This window comes from Anabas testudineus, chromosome 22 (assembly GCF_900324465.2).
Source record: "Anabas testudineus chromosome 22, fAnaTes1.2, whole genome shotgun sequence".
NCBI lineage: Eukaryota > Metazoa > Chordata > Actinopteri > Anabantiformes > Anabantidae > Anabas > Anabas testudineus.
The window spans coordinates 13,605,209-13,624,336 of record NC_046630.1 but is presented as its reverse complement, the minus strand read 5'-3'; the positions used below and the strand labels follow the sequence as shown (position 1 = coordinate 13,624,336).

Below are 19,128 nucleotides of genomic sequence, written 5' to 3'. Positions count from 1 at the left end.
TTATCGTTTCCTTTTTGTTGCAGTTTATTTTAACGCTGAAATCACTCCCTAGGTTCAAGGCATAAACATCATAGTTTTAAATCTTTCTGTGACGCAGTGGGTTTGTAGAAAGAAGGGCTCATGTTTATGGCTACTCACCATCGGACCACCTCATGGCATCATCCAGGTTTGGTGGAAGCCCCTTCCACAGCGTGCTGTCTTTAGGGTAGCCCAGGTCCATTCGCCTCAGGTGGTCATCGTAGCGCCAGTAGTGGTTGTCCTTGAAGAAGTAGGTTTTGTCGTTGTGCAGCCAAACAAAGGCTGCATCCACTCCCTCCAAAGGTAGACCGAAGTCACTGATTGAACGAGGGTAACCTTCTTCAACGTTATTGTCTTTAAATACCCAGTACTTCAGACCTGAGTTGTATGTAGAGATGTAACAAAGTGAGTCATTTCTACCTAATATACCTAGACAACCATAAAAGAAACACTATAAAAATCAATGCAAGGAAACACAGACCTATTCAGTCCACACTGACAAATAGAAACAGAATATTTACCTTTGAAAAAGACTATTTTGTGGTCTCCAGGTCTCTCATACACAGCATCTATGCTGTCCAGATTGGGTGGAAGGCCCCTCCAGAAGCGATGAATCTGAGCTGGACGAAGGGACACCAGGTGCTTCTCTCGTGTTAGTCGCCAAAAGTACTTCCCTGGGACAGACAGGAACAGGTTAGAGCTTGAAATGGCTTCCTAATATTCTACAAGAAAAATCCTACCTCTATTTTAAGTGAACAGGCTTTATAGAAAAACTGAAGAGGCCTTGTCCTTAGGAGAAGAGGCATAACTATTTAATAAGATGGAAATATTAGCCAATACAGGCCGCGCATTATTATGTCATTAAAAGTAATTTTCAATATAACTTTTATTTTTGGACAATGATAGCTGTATTGTAAACTAGCCAGATGAGCCAACTTCAAGACAGCCTGGCAACTATAGGAACATATTTATGGTGTTTAGACTGCAGAATAGGTGATGGTGTGCTGTGCAAGCCCGTGGTATGAGCTGCACATTACTTGCTTTCAATTGATCTGTCCTCTGGCCAGCTGCTGTCCTTTACTCTATTGCTTTATCTCTTCTCAGTTCACCTCTTTTTTTCTCTTCTCCCTCACTGTCACCCTCTATCTGTCTGTGCGTCTGTCTGTCTCTCTTGTTCGCTTTTCTCCTTTTAGGCTTGAATACCTTTGAAAAAAAAGGCCTCCCCTCGTATTTGGGCCACAGCATCAAAGTGACTGGTGCATCTGTCTGGGGCATCTCGCGCCAGCCTGACAGAGGAAGGGAGCAAAAAACGACCTCACTTATTATAAGTTGTGTGGTTCACGAAAAAGATCCAGTTAAAGACATCTACATTCAAAAAAACAAACAAACTATGTTATAATTGCACTCACCTACTGAGAGAATCTAAATGCTTGAATACATGCGCATGTGCTTCCTTTGATTAAATAGGCTAAACATTAGGTGAAATGCTACCACGCTGACATGGTGAGGTCCCCCAGTGCATTTATCCCCAGGGCTAATAAGTGATTTAAAGCAGTAACGTGTTCAGACTACCAATGATGAAGCCATTAGTACCACAGGACTGACACTGTGAGTGGGAGGCTGCCAGCCCTTGTATTATAAACAAAGATCTCTATTCAGAGCTCTATTAAGACGACACCGCTGCCTAGTGGTCAGCATTTGTGACCCTTGTCAATAATCCAGCAGCTTCATGCATCATGCCCTGACAGAGAGGGTGAAAAATGAGTAACAAGGGCAGTGGAAAGCTGATTACATGGAAGGAAAGTTGGTTTTATGTGTATGAAGAGCAAAACAGGCAGGGAAACACTGTCTTATAGGCTCTTTGTAACTGTTCCTTTCCATTTTCATCCACAGGGGTTATTTATTACATCTTTACCAAGGCAATGAAAAGCTCTAGACACCTGAGGGAGAAGAAGGAGCCATGGGTATGTGTGTGTTTGAAAGGGGCCCAAACCGTAGAAAGAGATGAAACTTTATTGAACTGAACTGACACCACATCGTCTACTTACAGAAGGGTTGATCTGTTTTCAGGAAGGTCTAACAGGACGGGAGGTTCAGCTGTCTGGGACGGGTTGCCTGGTCGATTGGTATGGGACACAGAGTCCCTGACACCTGGGGAAGATGTGTGAATAAAAATCAAATGAACAAGAGAACAACATTGATTGTATAGTTAATATGTCTAATTGATGCTGCTTTGATTTGTTTTGTGTCATTGTCAATTAAATATATTAGGGTCTTGGACAGTTACAACAAGTCCAAGAATCTGTAGACATCCTTTTTAAATATTTTGTGTCACTGTAATGTAAATTATTCCATCACCACAGTGTAACATGGCATAGCAGCCGATACCAGCATGAAATGCACACTCTACTAATCTGAATGTTAAATTCAATTTAACTCCCTTGTAGTCTCACTTCCACTCACTAAACCAGGCAATGGTGTGATTAGATCATGTGTCATAAAGAGGTCTAATTAACTCCTTGTTGTCATGAATCAATAATCTCACTCTATAAAGCTCAATGACTGCTTCAGATCTGTCTTCCACATCGACAAAGGGGATCATACCGTAGAGCTGCCAGACGCGGACCTTGTCTTCATAAGGCAGGTCATACTTCAGAGGGTCTCCTACTGGGCCCTGGTAGTACGGCCTCATGATTGATTCCATGGCGGAGGTGTGCACCAGACCGATGGCATGACCAAACTCATGGACTGCAACCGCAAACAGATCCATCCCATGGGTGTCTGAAAGAGGATTTATGTTTTTATGCATTATGTTATGCGAAATTATGCATTTGTCTGTTTGAAGGCACAGTAGATATATGGAGGTGTCTGATACACAATAATTAACAACATGTATCAAGGATATAATTATTTTTCACTGAAGCTGAACCTTCATATTAAAATCTAAATAAATCCATACATTAAAAATATGCAGTGTTAAATACTTTTGTATGCATTTGTATTTTGAATTTGTATTTGAACGTGAACAAACAAACGAAACAAAAACAAAACACCTACTGCATATTTGTCTTCCTTATCATTTCAACTGTTGCTTTCCAGGATGGTAGTAAATGACTTAACAACAATAATAATAATAATAAAAAAGATGCACAAGACAAATAGACAAAGCTGCTCTTTCCAGACTCTCATCTCAAAATGAACCTGCACTCAGTGGGAGAGGAAGAGTAAACAAGGCTTTTACTTTGAAAACCAGACAGCATTGTCACCTTTTATGAATTAATCAAATACTTTTACTTCAACCGTTCTTATATCAACCTTCAGATTTGACAGAGATCGCCTTGCTGCTTGAAATGTGAAACTTTTGTAGAACCAACACAACCCCTGCTTGCGTGTTTATCCCTTTTATGAGTTGACTCTATAGGTTGTAATTTAAAAGGCATGACATACAACTCTGGTGGCTTTGAGTGCCGCTAGGTGTGTGGTGCAGCGAGATAAGTACGGTAAGACTGTCTCAGCCCCTGGGCTGCCAATCAAAACCCGAGTGCAGAAAGACACCTACAGAGCCTGCAGAGTATTAAAGTACCTTTTCCATTTACCTTTCCAGTTTAGCTGACAAAAAAAGAAAAAAGCCTCCAAAACTCATTGTCTGGCTCTGCTAAGCAAGACAAAACCGGAGGTTTAGAGATTTAGGTTTGCAATTTTGAAATTCTAGCATGTCGTGCCAAGCTAGCTTAGAGTTCCTTAGTGTCTAGGCTCAAGTCTGCATTCTGTTAACCTCAACTTGGGAACATCTCAGTGCTGTGCTCCAAAGGACAAAGGACAACTGGAGGCGTGCACTTGTGCTTACAACACCAGGGATATTCAGGAGCCAAATGCCAACTCTAATCTACAGGAGCACACGGTGCAGAGAGGAAAAGTGGATAAAAGGAGGGATCGGGGGGAGAGAAGAGGGATTCAGAGCAAAGTAGGTACCATGTCATCGTATTTACAGTCCATCTGAGGTTGACAGAAAAAAATCCTAATGCCTACGGACAAAGTCGGAGCTGTGAGATTGAGGTGGATGAACGAGAGTCATCGAGTTAGACATCCATGACAGACGGAGATCAGGAAACAGAGAGAGAAAGAGAGGTTTAGAGTAAACAGAAGCAAATGAATGTTGCTTAATGAGCATGCTCAGTGACATAGAGTATATGTAACCATCAGATCAGTGTTTTCACTGGATCCTAGAATACTGTAGGTAGAAAATCCCATTACTTTGACGAATAGTAAATACATCATATTAAAGGAGACTTTTACTGGGACATATCATGATGTATCTAGAATGCTACAAACAAAGCCTGCAGCATTTGATTAAAACTTTAATAAGGATGGTGTACCATACGCTAGATGCAAAGAAGCAGGAGCACAACTTGCCTCGGGCTATGCTTTTCATTTAATGTGAGTCCCTGTAGTATTTTGATCCTGCAGTAATGTGTGCTGTAATGACTCAAGAATCAGTAATTTTAACAAGAATATATAGAGGTATGCAATAGTTTTTGCTATGTTTAAAGCAGGTAAAACCACATTAACATTCTCAATATATTCACTGAATTTGTTCATGAGCACATAAGTGAAATTACATAGTGTAACATAGAGTGATATTGCAGAATTTATATGAGTAAAGTATTGTGCACTTTTAATTTTGCAGTGCCATATGACAGTAACAGCTTCAACTAATATTTTAGAATTCATTTAAAACTACAACAAATATTGATTGAGGGTCTTAACCTACTGTAAGAATTGTTCAAGCTGAAGAACTGATATTGACTTTGTTCAACTGTTTAGTTTTCTTTAGTGAGAAATGGTTTTTCCAAACTCCTCGAAAAATCTGTTGTGACAATATCTGAACCCTAGATATTGTGAAACCTACATAATGCATTTGTCTGTGTCCATTGGTGGACAAATGATCTTAACGTTCTCCATCAGCATGTAGGCTGATCACAACTGATTACAGCCCCTTCGCCAATGCATAGGGCAGGCTTTCTCATTAAATGTAACTTTCTCTGTTCAGCTGTTCTGAATGTGTTTGGAGACAACTTCCCTCTGTGATTTTGACCTGCCAAAGGCAAACCATATTCAAAGAGCTATTTTGTCATGTCACAAGTTAATTGGGAGGAATGGAAGTCTGCATCAGCTCCTTTTGTGAAGATTTAGTGTGTTAAATCAGGCAAGTTGGGAGATGTAGAAAAATGAACTTTTAAGGCTGCTGTACTCAACATGTGGTACTGTCACATCAATAGGCCAAATTCAATTGGCAACTTGTAACATGCAGGCACACCTGGATTAAAACTATACTAAATATGAGCATTTTGACTGACCGACACACTGCCTGTATGCCTGTAAGGAACAGTATAGGGTCTACGGATGACACATCTGCAGAGAGAGACCCAATTTACACAGTCAAGAAATGGGCTTCGTGAATTGGTGCTAACATTCAATATGTAGTGTAAAACTAAGGTCGTACTAAAATGCAAAACTAAACCTCAGGGTCAGAATTGTAAGCGTTGCATTAAGTTGGTCCCTTATTACTTGCATCACAGTACATGCATTCTGAAAGCTGAGAAATTATCTAAATGTCAGGCTATCACACCACTTTGGAGTTACATAGTTAAGTGGATAGCTATTATCCTTTCCAGAATATTAGAAAAAATAGTAATGAGATTCTGTAATTAGTCAGGGCCTTGTTCACCTGGAGGTAAGTCCCAAATCACTAAAAGCATTTGGGTTAGACTGCCTCAAACTGCAAGAGTATGACATAAATCACAAGGACATAAGCAAAACCTTCAAAGAGAGGATCAATATCTTGTTTTTTTTTCATTGAATAGAAATAGTTGTCCCTACATCTAAATCATATAAACCATAATTCTGTGCTAAAAGAATGTTACAAAATCAAAGGCAATAAACAGTGTCGGGTTGTTTTTATCGGCACTGACTGGCCATAAGAAACAGGGAATTTTTCAGTCTTCACAGAGTACAGCAAAGAGAAAGAGGCAGATACCTGATTTACAAATGAAATAGTAGGTTTTATTTGATGTACATTTCGCCTTTCATCAAAGTGAAGCAACCTTGAAGGCAAGAATATCTATCAAGACACGATTTGTGATTCTCAGTGGGAATCTTTTCACTCACTCACTCACAATCTGTGTTTTAACACTGAGCCTGTTTTCCATCAGGCTTCAACTCTGTGATGATGTTTGTTTTTATTTGTTTACCGTATTTGTCCCTTTCTGAATTTACATTTATATTTGCTCAAAATTACTGAGTGGTCGTAAAAACATGAGCACACCTCATCTCCACTGCCCTGTTCCCATTAACCAAACTCTAAACTATGCTGATAATGCTGTAAACTACAACACCTTCATCCCATCATGTCCTGTCACTGCAGCGACCTGTAGAGAGGTTTAATTGGAGCAGACTAAGCTGCTGTAATATATGGTTTGCAGCTTTAACAGAGCAAAAATACAGATTGCATATGAGCACAGGTCCTGTCTGCATAGACTCACCAGCTGGTACATTCAGCATTGTCTCCTGCTAGTGAGCTCATAGGAGTAAGTTGTGCTACTAAGAATGAGAAACAACAAACCTTCCAGTTAGTACCTTCTAACACTAACACAAACAGCCATGTTCACAAAAAACTGTCAGTCATTCCCCACATACAAAAAGGCCACACAACAAAGGAGGAACACAGTGAGAGCGATTTGTGATTTTATAGCATATAGACATGATGTCTGCTGAAACAGTGGAACAAGAGGCTTTAAAAGCTAACGGGGACTCTGTGTATGAAGTAAGAGTAATATCTCTCTCTGAAATGTAGGGGTGGGGGGGGTGGAACAACTCTACTGTTGTTAAGTTGAGGAGCTTCCCACCACTGTCCCTTACCACAAAGACAGACTGATATTTCTGCACAAAATAGTGTGTCCAAGCCCAGCAAATATCATCACAGTGTCTTTGTGTCCAAATCGCTCTTTTATCGATTGTCATTGAAGCAGCTGTTGACATCATATATTATAGCCCAGCTTTGCACTCTGGCAGACACGTATTCTTTTCAGTTTTTCATTGCCATAAATCAAAGAAAACACTGTGCTGTCAGACTGTCACACTTTAGATGCACTAATTATGGTGCTTTTCTCTCTTTTACTGATTTCTCTATCATTATTCTATTAGGAATTTTAGAAGACACTATAGTTGCAAATACTCTGTGGAATACTTTACAAGATTTCTAGATAGATGTATAAGAGTCAACAATAATCATCATTTCTTCTATTGGTGAAAAACAATGGGTGTCCTAGAGTGGATTGTTTTTGGCAGTTGGAGGAAGCGAACAGGCCCCTTTTTTATGTCCCTAATAAGCATATGACCACTTTAGTCACTACTTTGAGCCCTGTATCTGAAGCCATTGTGTGTTATATTCATAGCTCTGACAAATGAAATATTAATTATAGAATCTGGAACATGAAAAATGGGTAGAAGCAGGACTTAGCTCCAAAGTACAGTCAGCGTTCTAGTTTTGGATAGAGAAGCCTTAGCGGGCATGAAAGTTCAAAACAGTTTTCATTTTCTAGACACTGACTGTTTAAATATTCTCATTCAGTAGTACTCCGGTGTAGTCTCTATGAAGTTTTTAGTGGGAGATTCCTCCCAGAAAATGACTCTGGGAAGTGATATTATATATCCTATCCATTTTACCAATGTATAATACAGTGATAGAATATGTTCAAGAGCAGTGCAGCATTTCCTCACCTGGAGATCTGAAGGTCCAGGCCTCGTCATCATCGAAGTGTGTATCCCCAGCTGTGAACCTCTCTCCTGGAAAAAATGCATGTGCCACAGTGCCCCCTGGTCCATCAAAGGGATATCCATCATTGTGGTCGGCCTTAGTGAAGTCGATTTGAATGTCTGCATCACTTCCCGCCACCTCGTGGAAGTTAAGTGGTGCGATGTCACTCCAGACCTTCAGGGCGTAGTACATCAGTGCTCTAACAGTGTCCCTGCCCAGTAATGCAGAATCCTTTGGGAAGGTCCTGACTCTGAGAGAGGAAAAGGAGATGGTGTTACACAAGAGAGAAAAACAAAAACTAACAAACAAAACAAAATAAATGGACTTATTAAACGTCAAATGTCTACTCTCCCAGAAGCCTTGTATCATTTTTCAGAAGATTCACATATAGATCTAAGAACAGAGGTCATTTTACATACAGTATATCCTGAGCAAATTTCTGAAAATGACCCCTGGACCCTCCAAACATTCAAAGCAGCATACTCAACCCTGTTTTAGTTGCACTGTCCAACTGTTAATGCTAGAGTAGAATGTAATAAATGAAGAAAAACACCCCGAGTTTTAAGTGTCCTTGGTGAAAGGCAAAGAGTTAAAAAAATGACTCTGTTTTTCTTGTTGCCATTAAAAGTGACTCGTCCCCTTTGATTTTCAGTCTAGCTTTGACATAGCTGATAATGACAAAATGCCTGGAAAATCTGACTCAGGCTCACTTGTACAGACTAGAAAAAACCTGACTACAGACTTGACTAGAAAAAAAAAAAAGACACTCCAAGGAAGCCCATCTCTCCTATTGAAGAAGAACAGCGGACAAGCCTAACACAGTACGACAGAGCCATGCGAGTATTAAACAGGACACAAAACAGTAGCTGATAGGTAGTCTGTCAGTTTGAGTCCTCTGGTTTTTGAAGTATGTGTTTCAAAAGAATGAATTTACATTGAAAATGACATTAACGGTTGCTCTGCAGTTACTGTGACTTCTTCTAACAGGAGACACACTTTACTATTTTAGATTTTTTACCAACAGTACATAGGTAACAATATGATGATAAGATTTAGCCGAGGACATACTGTACTGTACATTCAGGTTCATTTTAGCAGCATAATGTTTTGGTTGGTTCACTCTAACATATCCATAGTCAACCTAAACAAACCACCTCTGATAACAGGCAACAAAACACATACTGTCTGTGCCAGATCTGCAGATCTGTTACGTGAAACAGAGTTTTATGTAAAAAAAAAAGAAGCGAAATAAAAGCTTGATACAATTGATCAAGCTCCCTTCAAACTATAGTTAATGATGCAAGCTTTGTTGCAGCATCTTCCGAGAGCCGTTCAGCCATCTTACAGCCTTCACTACAGTATCCTGCTGCTGACCCGCTGATGTTATTTTTTGGATAGCAGAGCGTTTTACTAATAACTTCTGACTCAAAGCAACTTTCACCACAAGCTACATTTCAGACCTTTCATCCCCACATGAGCCGGAGCAGCAGCTGTTTCAGCGTCTCTGTCTGTAGCTAGGAGTGACTGGACCTTTGCTGTCAAAGTCAAATTTCTGAACACCTGCCAGAAGAGCTCACACTGGCGAGATCTCTTTAATCTTTTAAATAACTTCTCGTGGCACAGCTGAACTAGTGAGCGACTTCTGCCTTGTTCTGTCTCTGTTTCAGTTTTGCCCTCACTCAACATTGCATACTTTTAATCCGTATTTTATCTGGGCATTTATTTCATTAGTTTTACAGTATTTTGTTATTTAAATTCGTCCCTGAAGACTCAGATCTTCATTTTTTTCTGCCGCGTCATGTTTTGTAATCCTTCTCTCCCTCGTCCTTCTCTATTTGTCTATCTAGAATGTTAATGTCTCCTTTCTCCTGTTAGGTAATCCCTTCTTTATTAAACTATTTCACCTTGTGATGAATACGATTTACAGCATGTGCACAGCAAGAAGATGATTCTCTGGGTTTAAGCACCTGAAGTTTTGGAAATGTTTGCTTTTGCAAACTTAAGCTTTCCTTTACCTCAGAAACTACAGGTCTGTACAGTAAAAACACCTTTAGTGATTTTCTTTTTCAAATTTTATTCCTTGATGTACTTTGGTTTTTGATTTTCCATTTATGCAGGGCACTTCTTAGTAACCTAAACTGGCTATAATGATTTTATATTTTAACAATGGATCATGTGACCACGTGTTATTAAAGGGCTGATGAACCCACAGAGAACTATTACCTGGCTCTGCAGCCCTACTGTGCTATTCTCTACAGCTCTACAGGCCTTTGGACTATTTTTCAGCTTTTTGTTTCAGTTTTATGGCTTTGGCCTTTTACTTAACTCTTGTCGTTCACATCAGTGTTTTTTCAGTTTTCAGTATATCACCGTTTGTAGTGATAAAACTCTAAAAACCCACTGTCAACTACTTACCCAACAACACAGAGACAAAGACAGGAACTGTTCTGGAGAACATAGTGGAATTTTCAGAAAAAAAAAACAAGTGATATTGGTCTTTTGCCAGGCACAAAAATAACTCCAAATGAATGTTACATAGCTTTAAAATATTTATAAGATGATAACACTGTTGTGTTTACAGTTATTGTAGCTTTACATTTGTTCAGGACTAGACACAATTTTAAACTTTATGTATAAAAACAATGAAGAATATGAACATTTATTAAAAAAACAAACTCACTTCTCAATTCATTTCTTTCCAGTAAAATCCTTCTGAAGCTACCTTGCTACCTACTTATCTTGCATTAAATTGTTTTGTCCAATGCCATGAATAAAGCTTTTAGTTGCTAATGTGTTATATTTTACAAATAAATATATTCCATTTTGCTACTAAGTGAAATTACATTCATTTCTTTATTCAAAATTAACCCCAAAGATTGTTTATTCGCACTGCTGCTTAACGGCACTATATGTCTACTAGTGGCTCCTGCTGTTTCTCTGGTACAGTGTCCAGTTAGAAGGTAATGAAGTCTGAACACAGAGGGGTCTCAGTGTGTAGTAACCCGCCTTAGACGTGCTTCTAAATTATATGCATATTAATTAACTGACTTTATTTGAAGATAGTTCCCAAAAAATTAAGAGGCCACATGTCCCATGAGGTTGAAAGTACATGAAGCCCTATGCTTGATAGAATAGGTGGCTAGTCTCCAGAGTCTTACATTAGTGTGCATCCTCAGGACACTTAACACTTGAGCTGGCTATTGTCTTTTCCCGCAATGTCTTAAATACACTGAGTCATGCAAATGAGTTCATTACCATGGCTAATTTATGCATTAATTAGGGAATACATCTATGTCAACATGGTGTCACAAAACAGTGATGTTAGTTTAAGCAATAAGGAGGTGGTTTGAAAATGGGGTTTTCCTCATTAATATGCTAATGTATGCAGCAAGTAACTTTGAAATCTAATCACATCACCTATTCTGTGGGGACATCTGTGGTGGTGTGCAGCAAGCATGATTTTCTTCTTCTTGTGTTGATTTGTTCATAAAAATGTGCCTACGCAGTTCACTTATTCATCCAGTGAGAGTGCATGACCCTCACTGCCAACCACGGTTAGCCAAGGTCACTGCAAATGGCTGAACCTCCACAGACAATTCACCTGCTTATTAGTCTAGATTCAGACCGACGAGGGTGGGAGATTATGTCTACTCCTGTGTTTGTGTGTGTTTGTGTGTGTGTGTGTGTGTTTGGGAGAATGCTGATGAGAGAGCGAAAGATGGAGAGGCACAGAGCAGAGATTTGTCAGTGTGTATGTATGTATGGGCATTCAAATGTGTCTGTATTTGTATTGTAGGTAGGTCCGCCAAGGTCAGAGCATTCCTGCCCTGCATCTCAGATAAACTAAGCAGTCACAGGCAATTCCTGGTGTTTACATTAGTATTGTGTATAGGCGCGCGAAGAAATGAAGCAGGTCTCATTTCCCTGGGGTGCCTCCTTTAAATCTGATCATCGTTACAGACGTGGTAGAGATCCTGTCACTTTATCAATCTTACACCTTTATAATAACAACCTTATTGATCTTGTTTTAATCAAGCAACCATTGGGGTCAGATCTGATGTTAATTAAAAGTGTTCGTTCTCATTAAGTCTATGGCAGCAGGTTCTTTACTATCTAGTTGTTCTGTGGTCAGTTTTTTTTATTGACAGAATATGAAGAAAAACTATCCGAATTTTATCGTATTCCATTGTCGTCAATTAAACTATTGCCGCATAAAGAATGTATGCATTTATTTTATATCATTACTGTTGAACCACAAGTTATTTCTTAAATATTTTTTATAGCTGAATAACTATTTTTCCCAAAATGTTAAACTATTCATTTTAGCCGCTAGGAGTGTGCTGCCCTTTTGTGCCTGCTGCCACACGGCTCACCTCGAAGCTATGTTAACACTTGCTCCCACTGTTTTGGTAAAGTTTCCACCTCCACACTAGTATAACAATGAAAATATAACCAATATTTTATCTATTGTAAATTTATCAAATGTCAAATTAACAGACAAAAACTGCCCGGCTCTTCAGATCCTTACAGCTATATGAAGCATTTCAGCACATTTTGGCTCTCTGTTTTGTTTTGCAAACAGACATCATTACTGTTGGTTAACTTTTTTCCAGGCAGCTGCTTTTAGTGAAATAGCTCTAAAATCCACTTCCTTCCTACCACCTAACAGCAGACTAAAGTTAGTGGCTAGCAGGTGAACATAATGGAGTGTTTATCAGCTAATTTGCCGTATATTTCCCTCAGAGGATGGTGGAGAGAAAAACAGAGTGGATATTTGGTCATATAACTATAATCATATTTTCCAAAATGCCTCTGCTTTTAAGCCACTGGTGATGTGCTTACTCTCACGCTGCATCGGCGGTACTACATCACTCACCTGTTTCAACCTCTACAATCCATAGCATCAGTAACTGATAACGCTGATTGCTGTGTGACGTGAGGGCATCATTTTAAATCTAATGAGCATGGATGATGAGTAGTTTGAGAGGAAACATAAGCCAGCAGAGTTTGGAAGAAAGTGCAGATGTATGAGTTTTTTGGCTGCAGCATAAAGCAGAAGTCATCAGTGGCTCAGTGGTTGAGGGGCTGTTTAGCAGCATCAGACCTCCTGAGTGTGCATCATTGACTTACAAATAAATATCTGAGAACAGAGTGTGCTGTCAGACGTTTCCACATCAATCAAATATAATACCTACATAAAGAAATGCTTACATCAAAAGAACACCCTGACACTAGTGAGCAGGCAGACCCGGACAGACTGTGAATCTTTTGCAATGGTGCTTAACTGACAAACAGAGGATGGAAGAGGAGGAAATTTGAGGACGTTTGAGGTAAAAATAGAGGAAAGTAGCAATTTACAGGCTGACGGAAACGAGGGAGGAATGTTAAAGAGTAAACGAGACGAGTTGAAATATGCAAATCATGGTGGTACAATGGTCTTAATTAATCTACAGTACACTTGCATTTATTCATTTTTTTTACATTGACTTTAAATTTGACAATGAACTATGCCCTTGATTGTCAAAAACAAACTAAAATCACTGTTTGTAATTATTTGTAATTTCGAAGATTAGTGTATTTTAGTCAATTAAACTGAGGAGAACAATTCAAACATAGTGAGGTTTGTAATTTCAGTAACATAGCAGTAAGATCACTCTGGATATAGTCTTGCCTTTTTAACCAAACAGGGTATGCAAATTCTGGGAAATTGAATCTGTTAAGGATGTGGTCATTTAATTCTCCTTTTAAAAAAACACCTTCTGTTTGAGTTGAAAGGAAAAGAAAGCAGAGAGATAAACAGGTTTCAAGCCAGCTCAAATCGATAAGGGGGCAATGCATTTGATGTGTAATGAATTATTTGGGCAAATTAACAGCTGTCCGCTTTAATGCAGACTACATCCACTAAAAATCATGCCGCTGAACCAGTTCATGGAGGGGGCATGAAAAATGCCAATTGCACAGTATATCCATACAAAAGGCTTTATTCTTATTACAGCTGTAAAGAATGAGATGAATTTCCCTACAATGAAGATAAAGAGAGAAAAATGTGAAAGCATAACTCAATTATTGCAGGTTAACACAATAAACCGTCTGGTTGTAATGTTAATCAAATGCCTGGGGGCGTTGCAATCATTTTTACTTTATTTTTTCTGCTAATATCTACTTCTAATATTTACTCCACATCCATTATACAGTCTCACAGTAATCCTGGTTGGTGAAACACTGGGAAAGTGTTTGTTGTGCTCTTGGGGTCATTTTGACTGGCCACCCACTACTTGGTAGAAGAGCCTCAGCCTCAAAGTGTCTCCAGAAGTAGATGGTTTGTCTAACTGTAGGCTGGTGAATTTCTACAGTCTTTGACATCACTTTCTGACCCTTTCCAGCTTTATGTAAATCAGCAATTCTTGATCGTAGATCCTCTGAAAGCTCCTTTAGGCGAGTCATGGCTCACATAAGAATATTCTTCTTGTGCGGAGCAAAGTCTTCAGTCGAAGTAGCTCTAGTCCACACCTACAAATTAATTTTGTTATCTTATGCTAACATCTGACACCAATTAGCATCTTTTGGGGTCATTATTTAAAGGGTTCATAAACCTTTCCAATAACACTATGAGGTTTTTATTGTTGTTCTCAATAAAGACATGAAAGATTAGATTTTTTATTGTGTTATTACTTTAGGAACATTGTATTTGTTAATATTTTGGACTTAGATGAAGATCAGAGGACATTTTATGACAAATTAATGCAGAAAATTCCAAAAGGTTCACATACTTTTTACCAACAAAGGAACCTTGAAGCTAAATAAAGGCAAAGACAAAAAGTGTGACTCATCTCACATCAATTAAGCACTATGATGTAGCCTATTCTCACTCCAAGAGTCTCAGAAACTGTCAATCTGGTGTTGGATAATGATGCCATCTTAGTTTAGGTATAAGACACATAGGGATGACAACTGAGACACTCTGTGTTGTTTCAGGACGTACTTTTTTACCTAACCCCTAAACTTACTGTACCTAAACCAAACCCAATTTTTTTAAAGTCAATGTAAGCATAACAGATAATTTATGACTATTGTGTCAAGGAGTGACGGGCATGGTGTACCAATTAGTGAGGCCAAAGGGTACTTTTACTGCCAGTATGAGATGCCAAATGAAGATGCCAACTGCAAATATGCACAGTAAATATGAAAAGACACAAGTAAGCTAGTCAAAACAAACAAACAATATACAATACATTTTCCATACTAAAGTAAATTCTGGATAAAAAAGGCTCCTGAGGCATGTGTTTTATATAGAATGTCAGTGCTTTACTACACCATATGGAAACCTCTCAGAATGTGAAATCAACAAATAATACACAAGTGTTTATAATAAAAGCACTATAACTTTACCATCTGTTTCTTGGCAGCAGCTCCAGGCAGATAAAAAAAAAAAAAAAAACTCTACAAAATCCACGAGGCCTATATATATCTCAATTTTGTGTAAATCTTGGCTGCTTTGTGCTCTTATACAAATGTGAGATCTGAGAGTAGAAAGAAAGGTGGCTTCACTGGACTGAAAAGACTGACTGCCTTATTTTACAAAGCTGAGAAAGGCCAGGCTGAAGGCAGAGTAAGGCGTAATGATTGGCAGTAGTAGGATGGAGATGGAGAGAGCGACTGCGAAAAAGCAAAATGTTCCAGTCATAAAACAGCAGGTCCTCACAGCAGTATGCACGCTGGTCCCCTGAAGCAGATGTTGAATCTGTACAAAGGTGTCTGTGCAGTGTGAAGCTGGATTGCTGCCACCTGGTTTTCCAGGTCAGCTGAGACTTTACAAGAGATGAAATCAGACTCCCAAAAATTCTATATCTTTGACAGAAAGCCACCAGTGGGCACATGTGAGGAATTATTTCAATAAGGCAATGCTGCAGGGGCACAGTCGGCAGGTAATTTATTATCACTAAGTCATAACCGTCCAGACCCTGGTGACAAGTGATTCAGCCCCTGAAATCATTCCTCCTGCAGTCTGAGCTTTTACTTCCTCAGTCACAAACCAGGGAGGAGATGAAAACTCTCCCCGATCCTTTTGTTGAAGAAACTTAGTCTTCTTAGTTAATCCCAGCCAGATGAACCACTTTCCCTGGTTTACACTGGAATATTCTGCATCTAACAATTTATCAGTCTAGACATGTGGACTGACATGTCATAACCTAGTACACAGGCTCAGGCTCCAACATGGAGACAGATGGGCAGATGAGTAAAAACTGTTTATTAGCTATCACACCAGAAGCAGGCTCACTTCTAGTCCAGGCGAACACATCCAGCTGGGAGAAGCGAAGGCTGAAACCGAGTCGACACAAAGGTCTGTAACAAACAAACAGTGCCAAAATCCAGCATGCAGTCCAAAGAGGCAGCACACAACTTAAGCAAGGCTCAAAAAACTGACAGGTAAACACTGGGAACAGGGGCAACAAGTGGCTTGGAAGCACAACTGATGATACGGCAAGGAACAATGAGAAACTGACAGGGAGGACTTGGGAATTGAACACAGGTGAGCAGGTCAGTGGAGCAGTGTCAGCTGGGAACACTAGTGGGAAAATAGAGTAGTTTTTGGCAGGATGGGCAGGTGACTCAGGGAGACGAGATTATACTGTATGGTATCAGGAATAAGACAGGAACGATGACCCTGACCAACAGAATGACAAGTACGCATTACTCTATTCTCCGATCAGTGTATATGTACTGTCTGTACTGCTTTGTAGAATTGTCCAGTATCAGCATTTTTTGTCTTGAGATGAACCATTCATCATTACAAACAGATAATATATTGGATCTGACAAAACAGAGACATCTTTCAGCGTTTTGTTCTTTCAGAATGCAAAAAGCTGTGAACCAAGATGACTGATATTCACATTTCATCTTTTTCACAACAGGCAGCTTTTCTCTTTTTTTTTTTTTTTTTACAACTGCAACTCATATACAACTCATCTTTATCCTGCTACTTCATCATGTTCACCATCTTTTTGAAGTCTGAGCTCTACTTTATTTTCTGCTCTGCTTTTATGGTAACTACTGTAGCCCCTTACTTCCACAGCCTTCTTATCAGCTGAGAGGTCCTGCTTATCGACCTGTTTCTTCAATCCTCCAGTGCCCTGATGTCCTGCTTTTCCTCCACATCTCATTTTATTTTGCTTTCCTTCTGTCCTGCCTTAGCTCTATTAGCCTCCTTGCTTCATAATTCCTCTGGAGGTTGATTTAGGCATCTGGTCCATGTATCCCACTCTCCTTAACTGATGACTCTAAATGAGCACATCGTTGTGTTGGTGGTGGTTTTAGCTGGCTCCTCATGCAGTTCCATTTTGCAGCAACACACTGGCAAAACCACCTCGGCTCACTTACTGTAGCCTTTATTTCCTAAAATCCTGTCCTAAAGCTTTATCATGAGCTTGTGTGTCTGGAAATAAAAAGGGCATTTGCTTTGGTAAACCAGACAAAACATGACCTATAAAAGCAGCTTGCTATGCTACAGAACAAGCTTTTTATTTTCATTCCAGCTGATTTGGCATTGTGCATACAGAAACTAAACTTACTATCGTTAAACAGTATTTCAGCATCACACAGTTTGAGCCCAGAGCCAAGATTTTCACAGCCTACCTGTCTGTTGCAGTGTGTTCCTGCTGTCAGGTACACACTATAGTTTGCGGCAAAGCAACACCCTGCTTAACTGAGACGCTGTGCCAACCTGTCAGCCATAAACAACATGCTCCTCATCTAACCTAAAGCAATGTCACCACTTATACTTGTGAAAAAAAGTGCCAACACTCTAGAGTACAATGAAAGAAGCATGGCTAACTGAATCAAAGTTGAGAGTAGAGGTGTACTGTGTTTTACATTGTGTTATTGCAGTTGTACTTTTTAATACACTTGGCAATTTATAGTATATAGTATAAAGTATAGTAAAATAGTATCATTAGCTGAGCAACACTGGAAATATGCAAACACACCACCATGCAACACAGGAGTACAGGGCATAGTCCAGTCGCAGACAACAAAGCAACCTAAAAACCTAAAATAGGATAACAACAGTTCAGACGTGCCCTTAAACAACTCAGCTTCAAACTGAGCATGCTCTCATATGCAATGGCGCTACCCTTTGAAATCTAGGAGAGATCAGTATCTACGAAAGTGCAAAGAGAAGTGAGGAGATTTTATCAGTTGTGGGCTGTCATGACTTGTGTCTGATGGTTGTCTTTCTGAGAAGCACTGACCCTTTACAAAGACTAGCAGGTGGAGAGACAGAGCATGAATTCAACCCATCAACTAAGACAGGAGAGTGTGGGTGTCTTTGTCTTGTGTTCCTCTTTGTGTGCACATACAGTATACTACGTGCCTGTGTTTACATGTGCTTGAGTGTGTATGTGTGTTTGTATCTAATGTGTAGGTGGTTGTGTTCCAACGCACAAACTTGCTGGCACAACAGCTTAGATCATCTCCTTGTTGAATCACCCCTGATCGCGTGTGTGAATCAGCTCAGTCCAACCATATGTTTCACTGCCTCCTCCTCTGCTGTCTAGCACTAAGCTGTATCCATGACAGATGGTCCAGCTGCACATAACGTGACCATATCATTTTATCATGTACTGTATAAACTGCACATTGAGACTGTGACAAAGCCTTTTGCTCTTCAGGAGTCAGATGACTTTGGTCTCTGCATAGACCTGGAAATGAAATAACTGCATGTATGAAAGAAAAAAGCCTCTTTATTCCACCCATTTTTCTGCATTTGCATAATTATTTTAAATCTTTCCACATTTTACACACAGCAGCAAGTACAGTTTCTTTGTATACTCTGCGCTTGCTGTTTTTTTCGTATGCTGCTGGTCTTTCTAGCCAGCATGTCACTTTCACAAAATGCTTTTTCTCTAATCCAAAATAGATCCAGAAACCTAACAATTTCCACCCCGAGGCAGAGTCACCTAATATAATCCTTCAGGGGACACACAGATGAAGAGAATAGTGAAAATGTACTGGTATATGAATTCTAGTTCCTTGTGGTGGACTAGTGTGATGTACATGGTTGGAGGGAGCATAATTGCACTGGACTAGATAGCCTGGTCTCATTAGACACATAATAAACTGTACTGAAACACAAACACTGACACGTATTTGCAAAAAATAAAATAGTCAGCAGTTTGTAAGTAAGCACTGTTTTGCACACTGCTTGTAAAGAATCTTGCACTTTTAGAGGAGTTTTGGACTGCTGGAGGAGCTCAGAGGAATTCAAGTTGAAAAACAAGGTCTGAGCTAATAAATTA

At 39.4% G+C, this 19,128-nt stretch overlaps 1 protein-coding gene across 1 annotated transcript in view; it reads right to left on the bottom strand.

The window, feature by feature from the left end:
* Nucleotides 1-19,128, bottom strand: part of mmp17a (matrix metallopeptidase 17a) — a 62,922-nt gene that overhangs the window by 7,199 nt on the left and 36,595 nt on the right. Inside the window, exons 4-9 of the mRNA XM_026339104.1 lie at nucleotides 7,798-8,084; nucleotides 2,623-2,799; nucleotides 2,067-2,169; nucleotides 1,222-1,304; nucleotides 540-692; nucleotides 139-396 (exon numbers count right to left, since the gene is read on the bottom strand). Of these exons, the coding sequence (XP_026194889.1) occupies nucleotides 139-396; nucleotides 540-692; nucleotides 1,222-1,304; nucleotides 2,067-2,169; nucleotides 2,623-2,799; nucleotides 7,798-8,084 (1,061 nt within the window). The remainder of the gene's footprint in view (nucleotides 1-138; nucleotides 397-539; nucleotides 693-1,221; nucleotides 1,305-2,066; nucleotides 2,170-2,622; nucleotides 2,800-7,797; nucleotides 8,085-19,128) is intronic.